The sequence below is a fragment of the Nothobranchius furzeri genome, chromosome 7 (assembly GCF_043380555.1).
Source record: "Nothobranchius furzeri strain GRZ-AD chromosome 7, NfurGRZ-RIMD1, whole genome shotgun sequence".
NCBI lineage: Eukaryota > Metazoa > Chordata > Actinopteri > Cyprinodontiformes > Nothobranchiidae > Nothobranchius > Nothobranchius furzeri.
The window spans coordinates 57,018,265-57,042,707 of NC_091747.1; the positions used below are offsets into that span (position 1 = coordinate 57,018,265).

At 43.0% G+C, this 24,443-nt stretch overlaps 1 protein-coding gene and 1 long non-coding RNA gene across 3 annotated transcripts; one reads left to right on the forward strand and one right to left on the reverse strand.

The window, feature by feature from the left end:
- The first annotated feature begins 421 nt into the window (after positions 1-421).
- Positions 422-23,471, forward strand: ankrd33ba (ankyrin repeat domain 33ba). 2 transcript variants are annotated; one of them, XM_015955404.3, is made up of 6 exons: positions 423-1,226; positions 18,175-18,304; positions 18,575-18,715; positions 19,709-19,850; positions 20,242-20,440; positions 20,877-23,471. In XM_015955404.3, exons 1-6 carry the CDS (start codon positions 816-818, stop codon positions 21,414-21,416), a joined length of 1,563 nt encoding a protein of 520 aa, XP_015810890.3. In that variant the 5' UTR covers positions 423-815; the 3' UTR covers positions 21,417-23,471. The 2 variants fall into 2 exon arrangements, with proteins under 2 accessions (XP_015810891.3, XP_015810890.3); XM_015955405.3 differs by lacking the exon at positions 18,575-18,715 and having other exon boundaries at positions 422-1,226.
- On the reverse strand, positions 4,922-9,181 carry LOC139070626 (uncharacterized). The gene is made up of 2 exons (XR_011521113.1): positions 5,898-9,181; positions 4,922-5,168 (listed from the first exon to the last, which is right to left on the reverse strand). It is a non-coding gene; the product is annotated as an uncharacterized lncRNA (long non-coding RNA).
- Positions 23,472-24,443: the final 972 nt, after the last annotated feature.

Consider the following 24,443-nt stretch of genomic DNA (forward strand, 5'->3'; position numbering starts at 1 on the left):
CATTAGGACAGTGGGAGGGTTAATTCTGCACAGAGAAACAGTCTGGTAACCCAACCATGCCTGGACACGCCATTGCTTCTTCCTCATTCTGATGCAGGGTTTGAACTTCAAGTTGTTTCCCTCTCAGCTGTTAAATACATTGAGTTTCTTGCCTGGTATGTTTATGGTGACAGGAAATAGAAGAAAGTACCCAATAAAGTAACACCAGCGAGTGCATTTAAGAGAAGTCTCAACCAACCAGGAGTATTCTAGAAATTTTCATGATATTTTTCTTCTTCTTCTAGAAAAAAAAGAGAAATATTCATGATTGATCATCAACAAGGTTGAGTCCAGCAGAATTAATCTCTAACTAGAAAACTGCCCCAACCCCCCCCCCCCCCCCCCCCCCCACCCCCCACACACACACACACACACACACACACACACGCACACGGCCCCAGTTGCGTCTAATCGGATTAGATGATTGCGGGTTAACACGCGTCTCTCCGCCCTGCGCGGGACAGCCGCGCGCTACATTTACTGTCCGGTAAACAACTTTTTTTTTTAATTCCTTTTTAAAGGACCCTTAAAGCTCTACGCGCTTTCGAAACTGCTTCAACTAAAACAAGTTTTGTTTTTACGACCGAGGAACGGCTCGACTCTGACGGTGTCTGCTGAGTAAACAAACCGGTAGATTAAAGGAGGCCAAAGGTATGTCTATAGCCGGGGTTGTTTCGGGGAACTAAGTCACTTTTTTATTTGGAGTTTTAGTTTCTGTTATGCCCGCGCACCGCTGCCCTCTGCCCCGCGGACAGTGCTCTGCGCTCGGGGGTTAGATGGTGCTGATCACGGACGACAGGGATGGAGGAGGCGCCTCGTCGCTCCGCGTCAAACAGCTGCAGCAGAAAAAAGTCCACCCGACGATAACCGAGGAGCTCCTGACCCACCACGAGGAGCCAGGCTCGTGCGAGGAAGAGGACGAGGATGAGGAGAGCGAGGAGGACAGTGACGAGTTTGAGGAAGTTGACTTCGAGGACCTGGAGGACTGCAGGAGCATCGTCTCGGACGACTCCTTCTATCCGCCGGATGATGCGTTCGCGGACTCGGAGCGCAGTCCGTCTCCGGAGAGTCCCGAGCCGCTGACGTTCTTCAAGGCGTGCTGCACGAACAACGCGGCTATCGTCCGGATAATGATACGGCACGGGGTGGGGGAGGAGGAGGTGAAGGAAAGGGACAGGAACAACCGGGTAGGTAGCACACAGGACTAGTCCGCTTGTTGGTGTGACACCTTCAGATCGGACATCACTGCTAAACGTGTATTTTACACGTTTTTACTAAACTCATTGTTTGCATCCATTTGTGCTGCTGCCTCTATAAACACACCACACACAAACAAACATGTCCCTCTATTTTCTGTCTGCGTTTGGTTTTAGGAATTATGTGTCTAAAACAAGCCGTTTCAAAAATTCCCTCCTTGTGACATCACAAATGGGGAAATTAGAATAGAAACACCTTTAAATAGCTGTCATCCATGCAAAGTAGAGCAATTATGACACAATAGCTTTTTCTTTTTATTTCATTCAAAATAAAAACAAATAAAACACATAAACAATAAGAAATGCATAACAAAAAAATCAAATTTGAACGAAAAGGAGCAGAATGAAGAAAAACATCTTCATCAATTTCTGCCCCCTTTTCCAGAAGAAAAAATCTATTTATATACAATTTCCATTTGTCAGACACACATACAGATTAATTTCAAAAGTTTTCCTGTTCTAAATTCCAGTGAGATCATGATCAATGATTTAATTTACATTTTCATAATTATTTAGTACACTCAATTTGGTACATTTTTTAAATATATTAAATGACAATTTTTTTAAATTTCCCTTTTAAGGTTATTCCATAATTTAACACCGTTTACAGATATATTCCACTCCTTAATTTTAGTTCTAAATCTGGCTTTTGAGAACACATCAGTTTCTTTCAGCGTGTAATTACTAGTTCTCTTTTCAAATATCCCCTGAATGTTTGTTGGCAGAGTACCTAACTTGGCTTTATACATGGTTTGTATGATTTTCCAGTCTTTTAAATCATGAAATTTCAGTAATTTATATTTAATAAACAATGGGTTTGATGGATCTCTACAGCCACATAATTGAAGATTCTCAGAGCTCTTTTCTGTAAAATAAATAAGGGTTGTGCATAGTTTTTCTATGTTGCTCCCCAGATTTCTACACATTAAGTCAAATACGGAACAATCAGTGAATCGTACAATACCAACAAACCATAATTAGTCAATAAAAACTTGACTCTATGTAATACTCCTAAGGATTTGGCAATTTTACCTTTTATGTAACTAATATGGGATTTCCATGTCGTTATCGTTATGTAACAATAATATTCTTTACATGTGAAAATGATCCAATAAGAATAATAAATATATCACATTATATTGTGATATCACCCTGATTTTATATTGCATGGGCAACCGCTCTACGTAAGAGCGAGCTGCTGCTGGAGGAGCACCAAATTCAGAAGGTATAGCGATAATCAAGGCTTTATCTCGAGTTAAGTGTTACTTAATTATGCCCAGGAACTATCTGGTTGTAATTCACTTAAATCATTTAGGAGGTGTAGTGTTTTAATTACCGTCTGGATTGTAAACACGTTCAACACTTCCAGGTTATGCTTTCTTATTTTATTTTATGCAACAATGTTTTGATGCGTGTGTGACAGATTTCACATGAGAACAATCTCAGGATTAGTAAAACGCACGATGTTCATGTGTGTTAGTGACCTCTTTTGAATTTTCTCAATCCAGCTAATTTAGATAAGCTTTTGAGTAAACACACTAAATACTAATGACAGGGTGGTATTAGTGTGCCTGGGAGCTATTAGACCAGCCATGCATAAATAAATAATCATTTAACTATATTTTATAGTTAAAAAAACCTCAGAAAACAATGTTAAACTTCTTTAAATTAGATATTTTTATATATTTTATTATAAATGTACAAAGAGGTCTCTGTGGCCTACATTTATGTCATTTATAACAAATTCAGATGTATTTTCACATACTTAAATAGGACGTATGACATTTATTAAGTTAAAACAAACATATCGAACATGTTGCATAAAGTCACATGAAGTTATTTCAGCTGTTTCATTATTGACATTTTCAGTACCATCCAGAATAAGCTGTTTCATGGCTCTGTCAGTTTAAGAAAACAAGCTGGAGCTGGCCACGCCCACCCATTCCCAAAGGAGCCGCTGCTCATCCAGCAGCAGCCTTCTCTTACATGCAATAGGTAGTTCTATGCTAATTTCCCTGTTTGTGATGTCACAAATGGAACTTTTTGAAATAGCTTGTTTTAATTCCTCAAACCAAACACTGACACAAAAAAGATGGATGGTTTTTCTTTTACGTTTGGAGTGTTTGTAGAGGCAGTAGAGACCCACATGTCAGTACAAAAAGATGCAAAAGTTCTACAGGAATGCTTCCACATGGCTTTATACTACTTTTCTGCTCAGCTTATGTTCAAAATGAGCTATGATGGCTTAGCTCCCAGTAACGCTAAATCATTAGATCATCATCTGTAAAGTTGGTAAAGAGAAATCCCAGAATTCCACTCTATTTCTGTTTATTGTGGTCAATTTTCAAACTCAAATCCTTATTAATTATCAACATACCAATCAGCAAATTATATCTTCAAAGAAAAAAGATGCTTGTTTGCACACGTGTGTGTTTTGTTGCTTGTTTGTGTTAATCATTTGGAAACTTGACTAAAACTCTGTTTCTAAGGGTCAGAAATGTGAGATATGAGCTGATGTTGGGTGGATAGTTAGGATCGGTGTCCTTGGGGATATGCATGGTGGTCAGGCAACTGTAAAGAAAAACTTGGTTGCTCAGCCATATTGTAAAACTGGCTGGTCATATTGTAAGGAGAAACTGTCTTTACTCAGTTTTATTGTTAAGAAGACTCAAAGGTTGTTTTCATCGATAAACTGCCGATAATATCTGAGTGTCTGTGTTTCAGTTCAATGAGGAAACCAGTTTGACGATTAAAAGTTTTAATTCTTCAAATTAAACTAATGATTTTGAAAATTGACAAACAGGAAATACAATCAACATTGGCAACTTTGTGAGACAATCTTTAACAGTTGATATGCTGTTCTTGCTCAAGTAGACCTTCTGTCGGTGAATGAAGATTGAGAGTGATATGATGTGATTATGGATGCGTGTGTGTGTAAAGTGTCGTGATAAATGAACATGAGGTGAGATGAATGCGTGTGTGCATCTGATTTTGCTTCAGGAAGAAACAGGTGTCTGAGTGAAAAGTGATGGTTTGAATAAACTTAGGCTTAGTTGGAAAAGATGCATCAAAACGCTATCTGTCGTGTTTTGCCTCACCGAAAATCGGACCCTCTGTTGGACCCGGGACGTCACCTTAGGATGTTTCATCCAGGGCACCTTGGCTGGCAAAGAAGACAAAGATGCGCCGCGAACCGGTCCAGAGTTGCCCTCGGTACACGTGGATGGTAGAGCGTTTTGTCGATGCGCTTTCTTAAGTTAATTCACTCAGAAATCAAAAGACTCGGTAATGAGTCTGCGTTAGAAGTTGTGATTCAGCTATTCTGCCTGGCTTGGCAGAAACAGCGTGAAAGGGGGGAAGAACGAGCCAACAGGCTCTGCCCCCCCTTTGGCGTTCAGGTCTTAATCTGTGGGTGAAAGTTCTCAATGACCCAGCTTTGACCCAGCTGCGTCCAACACCACCATTGTGACAGAGAACTAGGGCTGCAACTAACGATTATTTTCATAATCGATTAATCTGTCGATTATTTTTTCGATTAATCGATTAATCGGTTTGTTATTGTTTAGCTATTTAACCTATACAAGTGATGGATGCATTTCAGTTAAGAACAAAAAAACATAAGAGAATTGTGCAGTTGACTGCAATCTATTTTATTGCACATGAACACAGTCAGCAGTATAAAATGAGCTAAACAGTGCAAAATATCAGTCCAGAATAATTTTTAGCATTAGCTGGAAGCCTGCTCCTTCCACCATGGATAGTGGCCTCATGTCTTTTACCAGCATGTTTAGAATAGAGTTTGTAAGTGGTATGAATTGCTGGGGGGTGAGTGTCTTCTTCCCCATGTAGTTGTCCATCGTTGCTTGTTTTTTTCTGCATAAGAAACACAAATAGACTGAAATAAGTACACATATAAAATAAAGCAGCACACACACTACAACACTAAATCAATATTATATTATTTGAATTAATTAACAATATACAGTGATCATTTATTTTGAGGGTTACGTTCTACAAAATAGCCCGCAACAGGAGATATTCAGAAAAAAAGTAAAACATTTTTACTATTAAAAAGCTCTAAGTAAGAAGCTCATGAGGTTTTTACTTTGAGTCGGGAGTGTTTAAATTAGCCATAGAAATGTGAAAAATGTTTATTTTGTGTAATACTGTTTAAGAAACATGATAAAAATGTGTTGTGAGGCGTTTTACAGCGTTAGATAGTAAAACAGCCTTTTAATAGTAAAAAAATGACTTTTTCTGAATTTCTCCTGTATTTAAAAATTGAAAGTGTACAACTATGCCGCGTTATATTCACCTGGACACAGCTTGTCTGTATATTTTTCTCCGCGGAGTTGTCCTTTTTTGAATGAGGAACATAGTTATGGGTTTGTGCCGTTTTTCTCTTAACGAGAACATTCTTATAAACAGACGTGCTAAATTTGGCAAGCGCATGATTCACAACACGGAGGAGATTCACGATTGCATCTAGTCAATCAGAAGTAGAACACCGCAGACTGACGCGGCAAAAAAACATGTTTAACATCCACTATAACGAACTCAGCTAAAACACTAAGTCCAGCTTGTTTATTTTCTGTTACTTACCGGGCTGGCTCTTCCAAATGACGGCTCACTTGACCGCGGTGCTCTTCCTCTGCTGCATCAGCCCCCACATGCTTTCGTCTCAAATGTGCTCCCATACTCGTGAGGTTTTTGTCCGGGGTTTCTCTTCAGTTTTGTCGCTTCTATTTTTCTTCCGTATTTCCTCTTGTTCCGCCATTTTCTCACAGCAAGATGAGCGTCAGTAACGTGATACGTCATGAAAACCGAGGGCACCCATTGGCTCATTTCTTCTTCTACGGCTCCACTGGTAGATCAGTGGCTCATTACTGCCACACACTGGCGGCAAATTTAACAGCTTGTAACCGATGTCAGATTGTGGTAAAAAATAGACTTTATGCGGTAAAATATGATTATTAAACAACTAATCGATGACTAAAAAAGTTGTTAACTATTTTAATAATCGATTATAATCGATTAAATCGATTAGTTGTTTCAGCTCTACAGAGAACCCATGTTTCCTCCAGTGGAAACATGTCTGGAAGCAGAAGTCAATGCACCGTTATTGCTGACAGCTTGACTCGGTGTAAGATGAGAAAAGATGGTGCAGGTTTTAGAACGGTTAGAGACACCAAACATCATTTTCTCTTCTCTCCTAGGAAATGTAGAGTTGTGGCCTTTTAATAGCAGGAAACAAAAGAACTGCAGAGGAAAGTTGTTTAAAATTATTTTGTAAATAAAAAGTATAAATTATATTTTCTGACTGGAGAAAAAACCAACAGGACACATTTTGCCCACATTTCTGATTGTAAGAAGCTGCAGAACTTTAATATTCATTTAGCTTGTCATCCCCACATGTTACAACCATGTGAGCAGATTTTTCTACACCTAAAATGCCAAAATATGTGTTTGGCAGCAGTATTTGTTCCTAGAGAGCCAAAAAAGAAGTAAATTAAGCTAAATTGGACAGTTCTGTACTCCTTGGCATCTCCAGGCAAACCAGCTCACCCAAGTATCCTGATGCACCTGCAGTCCATCTTGGGAAGAGATGCGCTAGGTCCAAGTTTTAGGGCTGATGCAGATTTCCAGTTTTGGAAGTAAAGCAAGTAAAGCAGACTGGGAAAAACAAAATCCAACTTTTTATTTTATAATTGGCTTTTTATCCATCAGACCGATAACACGGAGTACTGGCTGATTCCAGTCACCGGCCCATTTGTTAGTGCATGAGTGTCCAATAGTGGTCCTCCTGAACCATGTTTTAAGTGTTTCCTTGCTCCAAAAGGACTCATTTGATGGGTAAATGACCTGTTCTGCAGGGAAACATGCAGGTGGATGGGACTTATGAGGAGCAGGGTTGGAGTATCTGGGCATGATCAGAGTTGGAAATCTTACATGGTCAACACCTTCAGAATGAGCTTATCTCTGTAGCTTGTGTATTTAAAACCAGGGCTGGGCGATGAAATAACTTCGATAACTTTATCTTGATAGGCAGAACGGGTCGATAGAACCTTCGATATAAAGAACAGATGAACAGACAATGGCTGTAATAGAGCCACACAGCGGTCAGGTCTCAGATGCACTTGAATCTGGAAGTACAAGTCAGCCAGAGGAGAAAGTGGCTTCAGACGGCAGGTTTAGTACCCTTATTTCCTGATATTTGGAAAATCTTGCCTTGGATTGGCTAACAGCAACGCAACACCGTCTCCGTTTGCTTTGGAACGTTGATTTTTTTTTTATTTTCACAAATAACAAAATTCTGGAGGTGTTCTGCTGTGTGGTGGAGCCGAGACATTCTCTGCTGTTTGCTAAAACAACAACAGCCTTCCCCATCACGAGTCAAGATGGTTGAGTCAGTGACAGTGTGATGTAGATCTTTCAGGCTTTTTAAATCCTAGCGTTTCACCATTTATTTTCTGTCAGAGGCTAATGCAGGAGAAGACCAGTTTCATGTTCAGCCTGCAGGAAAAACTCAGAGTGACATATTATAATCAGAAATAATCATAAAAATGAAATTTCAGTGATCCACACATTTGAAAACGAACTAAAGGCTGTGCAGAAACAGAAAAAAGCACATTTTCCTTTTTTCTGGGCCAGAAGAATAAAGAATAAAAATGTAGAGTTAAAGGGGCATTATGGAAGTTTGACAGCCAAAACATGTATAGAAATAATAAATGTCTTCTTCATACATTCTCCTGCAATGCCCTGGTCCTGTAGAATGAGCCCTGGCATTTTTACTGTGATTGCCAGTTTTTCTGTAAAATCACAGAAAAAGAGAGCTGCTCGGGTCGAGCAGGCTGCTTCATGCGCGTTCACGCTCAGCCATAGCCCGTAGCATTTGCTATCCGTAGCTTTAGCAGCAGAGAGAGAGGCAGTGCCTCAGCGACATTGTCGCTGTTCCTAACGCCTAGTGATGAACCTAGCTACATTTCTGAGGACCCTTAGCTACTTTCTTCTAGATATTTCCTGCAAATTAGCAACAAAATAGCCATTTTTGCTCCCAACCGTTCTTTGGTTTGACGTTGTTTCAGCTGTCATCAAGGATATAAAACTTACAGATACTGTAAATGTTACTAGAGGGTAGCTTACTTTGTAAGATGTCTGACTCCCACGCAGAAGACCTGGGTTTGATTCTGGATGGAACATAGTTTATTAGGAGTTTATTTTTTACATTAATGATATATTTTTTTTACAGTAAGATGCCCACATCTTTATTTGAGACTCGCCGAATGGCATTGAATTCACAGGTAAAAAGATGTGGGTTCAACTTTCATTTTGGAACAATTTTTCAAGCAAGGGAAGGGAATGATCTGAGCATGCAGGAGGACTGACCCATCTTAAACCTTTGTCGGCTGTGCTGAAGAGAAAGGTACAGAACCAAATTATTTAATTAATTAGCTGCGCGTTCTCCTGTCCTCTGTCCTCCGGGCCACACACACACACACACACACACACACACGGGACTGTCTCAGCTGTTATTTTCGTTAAGGAGTGTGCTCGTACAGCATGCGCGCCTCGTGCACGAGCCTACTATTGAAGCTGCCGTTACGCTTTTGGCCTGAGGGGGCAATCGTGAGCAAAAAAATTCAAAAGTCCGTAAAGTCCCTTTAAGACAAACAAAACAAAGCTGACTGGAAAACACTGCACGCGTATCGCCGTGATGTGAACAACCCACATTTACGACAGCTGTCACACATCCAAACTCAGGGGAGAAACACATTACGCAACCAGCATGAATAAAAGCTGTTAGAAGTTACTCTGACGACACGTCGACCAGTAAACTCTACCCCAAAGTTACAGTCCAGCTGACCAACACTCCGAGTGGGCAGCGGGCCAACTGAACAAGAGAGAACAACCGAGACAGGCAGATGGCGCACACACAGCTTCCAGCAAACACAGACGAGTGGAAAAATCAAAGCGACAGTCATACGCATCTGATTCGACACGGCCGTGTGAAAGCTGGGCTGCTGACAGAAAGACATTTAATAGGGTGGTTATTGACAGATCCATGGCCTGGCGCATTAGTGTCAGCGCTGCCATGGAGGTGTGTGATTTAGGGCTATTTGCAGTGTGTGTGTGTGTGTCTGGACTGGGGAAATTTGGCCACATGTTAATCTGGGTTATGCAGTTTAGGGGATTGCAAATTTTCAGCCAGAAAGTAGTTTTGACTGGTGTCTATTTTGTAATTAAAGAATAAGTGTGGGAAAGTGGAGAACAAAGGGAGAGTTGTTTACTGCAGGAGGTGCCTGCAAGGAAAATACCATACCATACCAATTTTATTTATATAGCACATTTAAACACGGCATGAGAGCCGACCAAAGTGCTGAACAAAAACACACAATAAAAACAATCAAAAATAAAAACTAAATCCATTAAAATCAAGTAATCCAACTCGAAAAGAAAAGGAGAAAGGGAATAAGTTAGACAGAATTAAAAGCCAGAGAATAAAAGTGAGTTTTTAAAATAAAAATAAAAATAACTCAGGTTTTTTGTGTTTGTGATATTTTGAGATGCTTTGCTGCATTTCCAATTTAGACAAGAATATTGAACTGCTTTTTGTCAGATACACCGTGGGAATTATTCTTACAACAGGAAACAGGACATGTTAGTTTATTTTGAGGCCACTGAAAGATTAATTCCTTTTATTTTAAAACTGAGGTGTCCAAAACCAAAAAGGCGTGTTTTCAAACAAACATAAATCAGATTCCTGTGATATTCAGGAACCATTTAAATTCATGCAGATCTAATCCGAGATGCCATGACGCCATCACAAACATCTTGTAACACAACCGATGATACCTGTGCATCGTTTCGTCGTCTTTGAAACCAGTTCAGCAGTCCCGCATGAAACATACCCTGTTACCTCTGCCCCTCCCCCTCCCCGTGTTATCTGCTGTGATGGGACTAAGCCTTTCTATTCCTAGCTCTGGATATTCCCCAGATTACTGTGTACATGTTTGGGACTTTGTCTCTGCATAGGCCAATTGTTTGTTAGTCAGTCGACTCTGTTTGTGTTTTTCACATGTACCATCACACCTCAACAACAAATATTGCAAGTTTTATTTACACTGAAAATAAGAATATTTTGCAGTGCAGACGGGTTAGCATCATTGTTGTTTTACAGCAGGAATCCTGACTGGGACCATTCATTCACACTCTTGGTGTTAACCCTTTTCAGTGGTTTTATGTGTACTTATACTACAGACTTTTGTTCACCGGTGGATAGTAGTGCAACTTTAAACCCTCACCCATTTTTTCCACCGTACGTGAAAGCGCCATGAAACGGCCGCAAAACGTACTACGTGGTGATTAGTCGCCGTTATAGTGGACGAGTTCCTTTAAACCGTCAGCAAAGTGTAACGTTTTGGAAGCGTCCCTGAATCGAATTGACGCTATCATGAAGTTTGGAGTCTTTTACGTTACGTTTGGAACACTTTTGCTCCTTGTTGGGATTGGGCTCGCGGGTAAAACACCACTACTACGTTACGCGTCGCTTTCACGACCAGAAGAAAAGGTCAGGCTCATGGGGATTCATCTGGTATTTTCTTAGATATTGAAACATTTTTTAGTTAAACTTGAAATAAAACTTTTGTGAACTGTAAACTGGTGAGCACACAACTCAGGTAGGGATAAATCTTTGGGTGTTAGCTGAGGTTTACCTCCTAAGCTTAATCACAGGTCCAGTGGTCTACACACAACCACCATTTCAAATCCAGAGATCTGCAGATGCCTAGAACACTACAGATACTGCTGGACTACGTTCTGCAGATGACGCTTTAAATGCCCACATCTATCAAGTACCATCATCCATCAGAGCCCGCTTTTGTATTTGGAGCAGTGATTGACTTGGCTGACCATGCCTGCTGCCTGGCTGGCACCTGTCAAACTTTTCATGCTTCTAACATTCTGACTTGATTCTCTCTCCTCCAGGTCGATCCCTGGTTACCTTGCCAGTATTTTGTTTGGTTAATCCAGTGGTTCTCAATTATTTTCCATCCCCCCCCCCCCCCCCCCGCTCAGGGAACATAACTCAGTAACGCTTCCCTTTACAGTTCCCTAATTACTAAGTAATTACATGGTAATTACATAGTAAGTTAAAGTGTATTATTGTTTCTGAGTTCTTAAACAGGTATTACCGTGTAACACAGGTTTTGTTTTATTAATTATTCCCAGTAAATGCTGCTTTACACAATAATTACACTTTTTTATAATTATACACTTTAATTACACAATAATACACTTTAACTTACTATGTAATTACCATGCAAGTACTTAGTAATTAGGAGACTGTAAAAGGAAGTGTTACCCATCATTCTTTTGTGCCCCCTCCTGACAACCCCTCCTGACCTTTTCGAGACGTACCGTACCTCTCAACGACAGCTGGAGATTAAATGGTAAAGTGGCCTGTATTTGATATAGTGCCTTCTAGAGCCCTAGAACCCCCCACAGTGCTTTACAACACAATCATTCACCCATTCACACGCTGGTGAGGATGAGCTACAATGTAGCCACAGCTGCCCTGGGGTGCACTGACAGGGGTGAGGCTGCGGAGCACCGGCGCCACCGGTCCCTCCGACCACTACCAGCAGGCAAGGGGGTTAAATGTCTTGCCCAAGGACACAACAACAAACTGAGCGGGGCTCGAACCTGCAACCTTCCAATTACGGGGCGAGCACTTGACTCCTGTGCCACCGACCTAGCACAATTAGGTAATGAAGTCAGTGAGGAAGGCTTAGTTGTGTGCCCAGTTCTGTTATTTTTCATCTTTCTTTCTCTGGACTCCCTGTCCATGTATAACCTCAGATTTTAATTAATCAAAAAACTAGAGTGTTTTGCACCAGCTTGCACTAGAATGTTGCATTTTCTTTGTTCTACAACACAACTAAATGGCTGGTAAATGGTAAATGGCCTGTATTTGATATAGCGCCTTCTAGAGTCCTGGAACCCCCCAAGGCGCTTTACAACACAACCAGTCATTCACCCATTCACACACACATTCACACACTGGTGGCTATGAGCTACGATGTAGCCACAGCTGCCCTGGGGTGCACTGACAGAGGCGAGGCTGCCGAGCACTGGCGCCACCGGTCGCTCCGACCACTACCAGCAGGCAAGGTGGGTTAAGTGTCTTGCCCAAGGACACAACGACAGCGACAGACTGAGCGGGGCTCGAACCTGCAACCTTCCGATTACGGGGCGAGCACTTAACTCCTGTGCCACCGTCGCCAACTCTCAAAAAAAAAACAATGCACAGAGTAGAAATAGTCATAATGGAAAACAGTAAACAAGAATATGAGTTTGTGAAAATGATTCACAGGCAGAACGGAGTGCAGGCAGACAACTGAGACTGCTCCAGACATGCTGCAGGGGATGCTGTTTAGGTATCCCAGCAAGGCTGGAGGACTGCCAGGGATGTGTGTAGGTGGAAAAGTGTGAATGAGACTAAGACAAAGTCTGTAATAGAGCATCTAAACAGAATTATTTGAAGTCGTGCCAGGGGAAGTGGATATCTTCCAAGCCGGCCAACCGTGCTCTTTTGCCCTCAAGCTGACAACATCAGTGAGACTGCATCACCAGGTGGCTGACAGCCAGACTCATTACAGGTCAACTTTCATCACTGGTGAGCCACGTCAGATGTGTGTGTTGCCTACATTCTGAAGGCAGTCTCTGTGCAAAGCAAAAGCTGTCTTGATAAGCACTAGATGGCCACTTTATTAGGTACAACTGTTTAATTGCTTGGCACGGCAGAAACTCGACGCATGTACGGCATCTAGATGTGGTGAAGCTAAAGTTCAAACTGGCCATTAGAATGAGGAAGGAGTTGCCAGACGGGCTGGTATAAATCTGCTGATCTGCTGGGACTTTCGCCCACAACTATCTCTAAGGCAGGGGTGCCCAATCCTGGTCCTGGAGGGCTGGTATCCAGCAGGTTTTAGTTTTAACCCTTCTTCTACACGCCAGAATTCAATCAGCAGGTGATTAACAGGCTTCTGTAGAGCCTGATGAACTGCTGCACAGGAGATCCAACCTCTGAATCAAGTGTGTTGGAGCAGAGAAACCACAAAACCTGCTGGATACCGGCCCTCCAGGACCAGGATTGGGCACCCCTGCTCTAAGGTTTACAGAGAGAATGGTGGAGAGAAGAGCAGAAGTTGTGTGAATTAAAAGGTCTTGTTGATGTCTGAGGTCCCATTATACAGGGCATACTGATTCTAGACTATAGAAAGCTTTTAGAATAGGGCTGCACGATTTTAGGAAAACCAGCGATATTCGATAACAATGATTAATATTGCGATGACGATATTACTGGCGATAAATAAAAACTTAACTCAGGAACTAAAATAATCAAAAACAAAGAAATAAAAAAATCATAAAAATGAGAAAAATAAAAGATGTGAGGAAAGGGAAAAAGAAAATGAACAAGAAAAGGCGATCAATGGATCCCATGGAAAAGCAGAATCAGCAGAAAGAGCAGAACAAAGCTAACTCAGGAGTTTGCTATCTGTCAAAATTAAGTGCCATCCACCTCGGGGGTGGGCATCTAACGTATGAGAACCCACTCAATGGGCCAAATGGGCCCTATTTGATTCGTTACAACAGCATCATGCTTCTGTTTGACTGACAGAATACATTATGTGTAGCAAACATTTGAGCTGACCATTCATTGCGATATTTATCTGTTCTTTGCGATATGCATATTGTGCATGCTGATATCACGATAACGATATATTTCCGATATATCGTGCAGCCCTATTTTAGAACAACATTAGCTAAAATAACCTGTGGTACCAACCAACACCTACAGTATAGACAATAAGAGATTGGAAAAGCATTTGAGTATTTTCTTGACCCACCGTGGATCCCTGACCACCAAGTGGACCCATCTTCTGAAGGCTGCTTCTAGCAGGATAATGCGTCATGTCACTAAGCTCAGATCATCTCTAACAGGTTCAGACTGATAATACGTCCACTGGACTCCAATGTCACCTGATTTCCATGCAGTCAAGATCCTTTGGGATTAAGTGGATGTAACTGGGATGCTATCCGATCCATGTGGACCAGAACCTGTAAGGAATGTTTACACCACCTTGTTGAATCTATTCCATGAAGAATTAATGCAGTTCTGAAGGCAAAACACTGCATTAACTTGGTTGGTTTATCTAATGATTTTACCACACACTAACCCAAAGGCTGTGTTGAGGCGTGCATGATTTATTGGATCCTTGTGTTTGGGGGCAAATCGTGGTCCTATTTACACCAAGAATGAAGAATGCATGTTAGGGCTGCACAATATATCGCAAATATATCGTTATCGCGATATCAGCATGCACAATATGCATATCGCAAAGAACTGATAAATATTGCAACGAATGGTCAGCTCAAATGTTTGCTACACATGATGCGCTCTGTCAATCAAATGGAAGCATGATGTTTTTTAACAAATCAAATAGAGCTCTTCACCCATTTGGCCAATCGGGTGGGTTCTCTTAGGTTAGATGCCTGCCCCCGAGGCGGACCGCACTTCATTTAGATGATTAGCGAACACCTGAGTTAGCTTCGTTAGCTGTTTTTGCTGATTCTGCTTTTCCCGGGATCCACTGATTGCCTTTTCTTGTTCATTTTATTTTTCCCTTTCCTCACATCTTTTGCTTTTCTCATTTTTATGATTTTTTAATTTTTTTGTTTTTGATTATTTTTGTTCCCGAGTTGTTTTTATTTATCGCAAGTAATATCGTCATCGCAATATTAATCATTGTTATCGAATATCGCAGGTTTTCCTAATACAGCCCTAATGCATGTCATGTTCTCCACTTGATAAGTCTGTATGTGACCCATCATCTAAACTAGACATTTTTCACAGGATATATGACAATGTATTGGGGCCTATAAAGTTTGAATATTTTATAAACTGTCGGGTCTTATCTACACAAGTCGTTGGCTGTTATTAAATTCATGAATTTCAGCACTACTCTGATTTTGATTAAATCTGTCCGAGTGCTTGAAATAATAATGCTAGTGTCGGGGGACACCTAGTTCTCGTAGCCAAAGCTGAAAGCCTACGGTGCCAAATATGAAGTATTAAGCAGGTTTTGTACAGTAAGTGATTTCAGGAGAAGAACATAATGTTACAGAATGAAGTCTGCTCGAGGAATATTAAACAGTTTCTGACAACACACACATTTACGCTTCTGAGATGATTTCAATCACTGTCACATGACTAAAGAAAAACACATCACCCCCCTCACCCTCTGAAACAGAACAAATGGAAACAAGATGGAAAAAAATATTGGTTATTAATATCGGCCCAGTTTTATTTGTTGGAGTTATACCGATATGTTAAAAAAATGACTAACATCGGCAGATACCGAAATAGGTGCCGATATATTGTCCATCCCTACTTTTTTCGTTAATATGTGAGCTGCAAGTTACAACAGTCTCTCACGTGGGACGTAAGTGGTGGGGAATCAGACTCTCGAGGGTCAGGACAGACATCTGTGGGTGGGTCCCTGCTCGACTGGTCCACCACTAATGGTGGATCCAGTGCTACCAGTCCCACTGAAGATGGTGAAGAGAGAATAACACACCTTTTCTTTGCTGGCTGCCGTGTGGCAGTTACACTGTTCCTGCAGCACAACTAAAAAAATAATATGCGTGTTCCCCAGGGTTTGATATTAGTGCCCGTCGTCGTCTTCCTCCGCTTATCCGGGTCCGGGTCACGGGGGCAGCATCCCAACTAGGGAGCTCCAGACCGTCCTCTTCCCGGCCACCTCCAGTTCCTCCGGCAGGACCCCAAGGTGTTCCCGGACCAGATTGGAGATGTCACCTCTCCAACATGTCCTGGGTCGACCCGGGGGCCTCCTGTCGGCAGGGCATGCCCGAAACACCTCCCCAGGGAGGCGTCCAGGAGGCATCCTGACCAGATGCCCAAACCACCTCAGCGGACTCCTTTCGATCCGGAGGAACAGCGGTTCTACTCTGAGTCCCTCCCGAATGTCCGAGCTCCTCACCCTATCTCTAAGGCTGAGCCCGGCCACCCTACGGAGGAAACTCATTTTGGCCGCTTGTATCCGCGATCTCGTTCTTTCGGTCATTACCCAAAGCTCATGACCATAGGTGAGGATTGGAACGTAGATCGACCGGTAAATCGAGAGCCTGGCTTTCTGGCTCAGCTCCCTCTTCACCACGACAGATCGGCTCAGCGTCCGCATCACTGCAGACGCCGAACCAATCCGCCTGTCGATCTCCCGATCCCTCCTACCCTCACTCGTGAACAAGACCCCGAGATACTTAAACTCCTCCACTTGAGGTAGGACCTCTCTCCCGACCCGGAGTTGGCAAGCCACCCTTTTCCGGTCGAGAACCATGGTCTCAGATTTGGAGGTGCTGATCCTCATCCCAGCCGCTTCACACTCGGCCGCGAACCTACCCAGCAAGAGCTGAAGGTCAGAGCTGGATGAAGCTAGGAGGACCACATCATCCGCAAAAAGCAGAGACGAGATTCTCCTGCCACCAAACTCGACACACTCCACACCACGACTGTGCCTAGAAATTCTGTCCATAAAGGTAATGAACAGAACCGGTGACAAAGGGCAGCTCTGGCGGAGTCCAACCCTCACCGGGAACAGGTCCGACTTACTACCGGCTATGCGGACCAAACTCGTGCTCCTCTGGTAAAGGGACTGAATGGCCCTTAACAGACAGCCACCCACCCCATACTCCTGGAGCGTCCCCCACAGGGTGCATATTAGTGCCCGTGTTATTTTTAAACAATTTAAAAGACAGTTGTTTTTAGGCGTGATTATCGATCAAACTTTGTTGGAGTTGATGTAGCATATACCAAATAGAATTTATTTAAATCTGTTGGTATTTTCTACAGATCTACTGTCGTAAATTTTCGAACGAGAAATATTGCTGTCCAGTATTGCTATAACTGTTGTATTGTGATGAAGCTTGGGAAAATGCATTTAAAACAAAAATGCACCCAGTATTTACACCAACACTTACACGCTTGTCCACACACGTATGTGAAGAGGCAGCGACACACACACACACACACACACACACACGCACACACACGCACACACACACACACACACACACACACACACACACACACACACACACACACACACACACACACGATAAATGACCCGTACTTGTATAGCGCCTCTCAGAGTAAGGACTCCAAAGCGCTTTACACTACAGTGTATCATTCATCCATTCACACACACATTCACACACTGATGGTGATGAGCTACGATGTAGCCACAGCTGCCCTGGGGCGCACTGACAGAGGCGAGGCTGCCGAGCACAGGCACCACCGGTCCCTCCGACCACCACCAGCAGGGTTAAGTGTCTTGCCCAAGGACACAACAGCAGAATTCTCTGTCCAGAGCCGGGATCGAACCTTCAACTTTCCGATTACTGGACAACCCGCCCAACCTGTTGAGCTACTTCTGCCCCTAAGTGCGTTGCCACACACACACACACACACACACACACACGGAACCACATCTGCACACGCACCAACACAGGATGGACAGAAGGCTTATTTTTTCTCAGAGGTCTCTCACTATAGAACACAACAAATGTCAGGTTAATCACAGGTAACACCTTTAGAAGATGCACAAAGGTCCACTTCTCATGTGTTAACCCCGTTCTGCCTTGATCACACGTTTTTCTCCATGTCGCTTCTCATATGACAGCAGTCGGTAGTGTTTTGCTTCAGCTTCATAAATATTTACTGATTTTAATCTTTTGGCCTTACTTCCTTTTCTTCTTCCCCCCCATTGCTTCCTCTTGTTCTGTCACCTACTCATCTCAGACAGGGCTGCTGGTGGCATGTTACCAAGGTTTTGTGGACGTGGTCATAGCGCTGTCCCAGTGTCCGTACTTAGACGTCAACTGGCAGGACAACGAAGGAAACACAGCTCTCATCACAGCTGCTCAAGCAGGTAGCCCACAAGCGAACAACTTATCACGCACGCACAGGAACCAACAGCACTGTTTGACACATGATCACGTAAATACAATAAACGGGCAGTTTGGCATGAACGCTGACACAGACGAACACACGGATAAGTTGACGCTAGCACTTCTCGTCTGAACACACACGTGTGTCGTCTGACCAGTTTCAATCCGAACCACTGCAGACTTCCACGTCTTTATTAGTATTTTGGTGTTTTTGTACTCGCTGTAATACAAACCTGAAATTGTCTACAAAGGCCATATAACAATCACCAACTATCTACTGAACTACTACTCTGGGCTGGACATCGAGAGACGAAACTGCCACGGCTTCACCGCTCTGATGAAGGCATGCATGCAGGGCAGGGTGGAATGCGTGCGCTCGCTTATGATGGCAGGTGAGAGGATGTTCCCATCACAGAACAGAACAGTCAGAAATGAACCTGTGATAGTTTTAGGACTGCAATCCCACTTGTCTAGCCTGGATAGCCATTCTATATATGTAAAAATATAGTGTAGCCATGGCCCACGGATAGAGCTCAGTTGTAGGGGTGGAATCTATGGTTGTCTATCAAACTGTCTCCACACGCATTTGGACAGCGCCAGGACCAATCAGAGCTATGAACAATGTGACATATTCATACCTACGGAAGACCGTGATCTCCAGCTGGGATGGGAATCAGCTCCTCTAAATCTGAGACCATGATCTTGAATCAGAAAAGGGTAGAATGCCTTCTCCAGGTCATGGATGAGGTCCTGCTCCAAGTGGAGGATATTTAGTACCTGGGGTCTCATTCACGAGTGAGGGAAAGATAGATCGGGAGATCGATAAGCAGATTGGTGCTGCGTCTGCAGTGATGCGGGCGTTGTACCGATTTGTTGAGATGAAGAGACCTGAGCCAGAAGGCGAAGCTCTCGATTTACCGGTCGATCTACGTTCCTACCCTCATCTATGGTCACGAGCTTTGGGTAGTGACCGAAAGAACAAGATCGTGGATACAAGCAGCAGGGTGTCTGGGCTCCCCCTTAGAGGTAGGGTGAGAAGCTCGGTCATCCGGGAGGGGCTCATAGTAGACCTGCTGCTCTTCCACATCGAGAGGAACCAGCTGAGGTGGCTTGGGCATCTGGTTAGGATGCCTCCTGGATGCCTCCCTGGTGAGGAAGGACACACTGGAGGGACTATGTGTCCCGACTGGCCAGACATCGAGACATAGAGGTTGTGATTGGTGCAGCCTAAACTTAGCCGAGCCAATGGTAGACCTGCTGATGCTACAGTGCAGCGAGGCTAGACCGACCTGCAGGGCCAAATAGTTAGCTACTGCTATGTTTTGTCTAGACTTATAGGCCACCACTTTTACGTTTCCTCCATTCAGATTTACCTTTCCTTCCAGGAGCTTCTCTGAATGCGAGGGACTTCGGTCGCAACCTGACACCCAGGGAGTGGGCTGTATTCACAGGCCGCTACGAAACAGCTTGGGTGATGACGCGCCTGATGGAGCGGTCCTGTCCATCCCAGTTCTGTGATGCCTACAGGTAAAACCCACATCAGCAGATCTCTAAGAGGTAGAAGGAAGATGGAGAATTACGTGGCTGTGCAAATACATACAATGTTCCTCTTGCCTTAAGGAACAGACATATGGTATTTTACAAGCTTTATAATCAGCGTCATCAGTCTAAAGAGCATCATCAGTCTGTGCCAGATGTTTCTGTAAAAATAAACCCCACCGACGGCCCTGATAGCTATGTAGCTCGCCACAAATCATCGCAGAAGCAGAGATTTAAGTCCCACAAGACAAATTTACAGCTTCACCCCCCCTTTGAGATTTCTGCTAGTTGGAGACTTTAGATACAAACCTGCATGCACAGAGCCACGCAGTAAAACACAACAAAACTGGAGTGTTGAGAACGGCTTCTCTCCCTTCAGTTTAGAGTGGCGTCCGCTGGCATCCCTGGTGAGCAAAGCCCAAGAGCCTCGCGGGTGTCTGAAGCGGCTGTCGGACACCGTGAGAAACATCTTCAACATCGCCAATGTCACCAACCCAGAAGACGACGGAGTCATTGATCACATGGTGTCTGTCACGACTGCCATGAGAAGCCCGTTTATCGCCGTGGCGTGTCGGACTGTGAGTATTAAAGCCTTAAAAGAGGTGAAGACGTCCATCTCAGTCTTTATTCTTCACTTTAAAAAAAGCACAAATGGTTTAATTTCGAAGCTAAGATTCCTTCAGAGGAACGATCAGAGCTTTAAGCTTATGGAGATGGGACTTTGTGGCTGTTCTTTGTGTCTTCATGAAATATGGAGGTAATTAGCCCTGAAAGAAAGAATATGCTGCTCATTAATCCTTTGTTGTATCAGAACATCCTCTGTTCATCTTGATGAAAGGATAGAATTAATTCCAGGCTGCTACGATAAGCAGGTTATCCATGGAGGATTAAAAAAAGCTGCACAATACAAATAGATGATTGTCTTTTTTTATTTAAAAAAAAAGCAGTCAAAGTGATGAATAACGCTAATAAATTAATGTTACGGATGTTTAAAGCTGACTGGTTTGGTTACAGGTGTGTCCTGATAGTCCTCCGTGTGTGGGCAAACGGCGTTACGCAGTCCCCGAGATCCTCCGTAAGCAGCGCACCAAAGCGCTCCGCGCCACCAACCCTGAAAGGATGGACAGCCATCTTAAATTCTTCCAAAACTCTCAGATCACCCTGGTGGCCAAGAACTCAGAGGACCGCCGATCCAGTCTTCAAGTCCACAGACTGGTGCCTCGGAACAGGAGCTCCAGTCTTGATGTGGTTGCTCAGGCACTGGAGCTGAGGAGAACCAGCCTGCTGCCTTTGCACATGGTGCTGAGAAGGAGCAGCGTCAGGCCGGGCTTCAGCGTCCCCAAAGTGAGGATATCAAAGGCCCCCACACCCACCTACGAGCCGGAACAAATCCGCAGGAAGAGCAGCGCCGTCGACGGAGCTGGGAACCTTCTGCAGATTCCTAAGTGGCGTTACAAGGAGGTGAAAGAGGAGAGGAGGAAGGCAGAGGAGGCTGAGAGGAAGAGGCTGGAGGCAGCAACCAGGAGACACACTGCGGCAGGGAAAAGGAAATAACACGTATACCTCAGGGAACCGACTTCTCTTTATCCTGCAAAAGGTTCAATCCGGACAGGACGTGACACCAGAATGATTCGGTGATGTTTTTTTGACCTACATGCATCCAGGGTGGGATGATTGTTCCATAAAAATGTAAAGATGATGTCAAGTAGCCACTTACAAAGTGACTGACACCACTCTCACAGCATTACGGCAACAAACCATTTTTTAGGTTAAAAAATTAATCCCAGGAAGTTCTCTGCTTGAAAAATCTCTAATTAATTTATTTTTTATTATTATTTATTGTATTTTTAATTGAAAATGTTTTACACTGAAGCGGAGCAGGAGACGAAGGACGGCACCAACACATGAAGCACATTCAACTTTTTGCTTAAAACAGAAAAAATCGTGTAGCGTCTGATCAACCACACTTTGTGTTACTTCAAGAAAGAGTCAGGTTTATAAAAGTAAGAATCTATTCTACAAGCAATTTAAAACATGACTATTTAACTAAGCATTTACTGTGAGTGGATGCAGCTAAACGTGAGGAAGGAACCTGTGTGTGAATGCGATGTCAGTCAGAGCTTCCTTATCAAAGTAAGCTGAGTTCTGGTGAAAAGAATTTAGTTTGCTCTAAGCTGTAAAGTTCTTATCATCAGAAGAACATTCAGACGCAATCTGTCATGTCTACTTCGCCCATTTCAAAGAGACCCTCTTGGCGGATCTGAAAGTCACAGGGGTCGGCTGACCGCTGGCACCGGAGGGCTGTAGAAAACCGTGGTACAGACTCCAGTCCAGAGATGTCTCGGGTCACAACAGCTGGATGGAACCGTGCGTCTGGCGGACTCTTAAGGAGTCTAACAATATCAGCTTTGTTTCTGCAGGAACTGTTTGCTCATCAGCTTTGCAGGTGCAAAAAGGTTTTGACGACGTATCAAAATCTTTGGTGGTTGAAGAGGTTTTGCTACAGATGGCCGGTCTGAGCGATTCCCTAGAACTGTTGAATCTCTCAGAATGATCTAGTTTTAAGGTTTAGCTGTTATGATTTGCACAACCAATCAGAGGCTGACAAGTTTGGAGATGTTTTACCAAGGCAACTCAGAAACACACCCTCTTTGATATCGGAAAGCCTGACTGGTAAAAAAAAAAAAAAACAAGTTATGTGTTGTAGTGTTAACTTAACCGTACTTGTTATTGTGTGGATGCAGGTGTGAGGACCTTGTCGTCAAAACATGGTGAACACATGGCGAGTTCTAGTAGACACACATAGCATAACATCCATTCAGTGTGCACAGATTAGTGAAGCATTTCATTATACTATAATTATTATAAGTAGTAATAAACAAATGTTTATTTAATGATTATCTAGATTATAAGTCATAGAAGAAGTTCGTATTGATTTAATAAATCATTCTTGAATTTAGCAACTGATTCGAGCTGGAGTTCTTCTGTGGAGGCAGACAGATGGGACCTTGGGAAAGAAAGTTATTGTTTATCTGAATCCCAGCTGGTGTAAAGGCAGACTCATTTAAAAGGAACACATGCAATGTTGTGTCTCCTTTCTGACCAGATGTTGAATAGATGGTGGAAGGTCAGGCTGTACCTAAACTGACCATTGCTGGACGCTACATAACCCCCCTTTCCAAGGGCACGGGGTCCTGGCAGAAACCACGGGTTGGAACAAGTCAGAGGCCCTAGGGACTCAGTCGAGGAAGCGCAGGTTAGTTTCCAGGCAAAGGCCCCTGGAGTGAGGAAAGCAAACTCCCACACCAGAGATTTGTCAAAGTAGCTCCTCAAACATAAAAAATAACCCACTTAACAGGATCCTCAGGAAAGAAAACAGATGACCAGGGACCGATCCAGGCCCCAGGCGACCCGCAGACCTCCCATAGGCACGGCAGGAACCACAGGCAAAGGCCCCTAAGCATTTAGTCCCATCCAATCACAGAAAATGCTTAGTTCACTTATCATGTTATAATTGTAATAAAATAATTTCTTACTTTCATAAACCTGACTCTTTTCTGAATCAAAACGAAGTGTGTATAATTACTTAATAAAGCAAAAATCCAAGAATTTTCTGATTACTGTATTTTCCGGACTACAAGCCGCTACTTTTTCCCACGCTTTGAACCATGCGGCTTATAATGAGGTGCGGCTTTAGTCAACCAGAAAGGATGGATGCTGGAAAGTCTAATGAAGGAATGGTTAAAGGAGTGCTATGGAAAGCGCCTAGGAGGATTTTTTTCACAGTAAAACGGCGCTGCTCGTTTTCCCAGCTTCACCCCGGGATGATGATGGCAACACAGAGAACGACACAGAAAAAGTATGCGACGAAGCTCTTCTGAGGCTGTTCAACTCCGACACTGAAGATGATGACTTCAGCGGTTTCAGTGCGCAGGGCGATGAATAAACTAATCAATAACTTTTCTGTTTTGTTTGATACTGATCAGTTCAGTTACGTTCAGTTCAACTACGTTTTCAATTCAGTAGATATCTGCGGCTTTTAGCCCGGTGTGGCTTATATTGAGGTGCGCTATAGTCCGGAAATTACGGTAAGCCCTATAATCTTCTGATGTTTACAATAAAGATCAATTAAGGTAATATTTTATATTTATACAGAATTTCAAATAAATAATACATTTGCCTCCGCTACAATAGCTTTGGAACGTTGTCATAAAATATCAATTATTTTCATAAAGGGAGTCATTTTGTGAAAGAGAAAACCAAGTTTTACATTTACCAGACGTTTTAGGATGCTTTTACACGCTTAAAGCCTTAGACTGAATGTATTTTGTATGTTGTATGTTACAGAATCTAAATGCTTTTTAAAAAAAAACATTATTTAACTGAAAGTGGATTCCTCCACACAAAAAAGCCACATTTAATAGTTTTAATGTTTGAGTCAAAGACTGAAATACAGAAAAAATAATTGAAACTTGCCAGATGGGGGGAAAAAGTTTTAATTTCCCAAATATTTACACTGCAAAACCAAATTTAACCATCTTTATTTAAGTCTTGAGCTACCATGCAGAGACAGATGGTGAG

Coding starts and splice junctions, on each gene's coding strand:
- ankrd33ba (XM_015955404.3), top strand. CDS start 816: ATGGTGCTGATCACGGACGACAGGGATGGAGGAGGCGCCTCGTCGCTC. Junction 18,305..18,574: donor CATCACAGCTGCTCAAGCAG/GTAGCCCACAAG, acceptor TTGTCTACAAAG/GCCATATAACAATCACCAAC. Junction 20,441..20,876: donor TCGCCGTGGCGTGTCGGACT/GTGAGTATTAAA, acceptor GTTTGGTTACAG/GTGTGTCCTGATAGTCCTCC.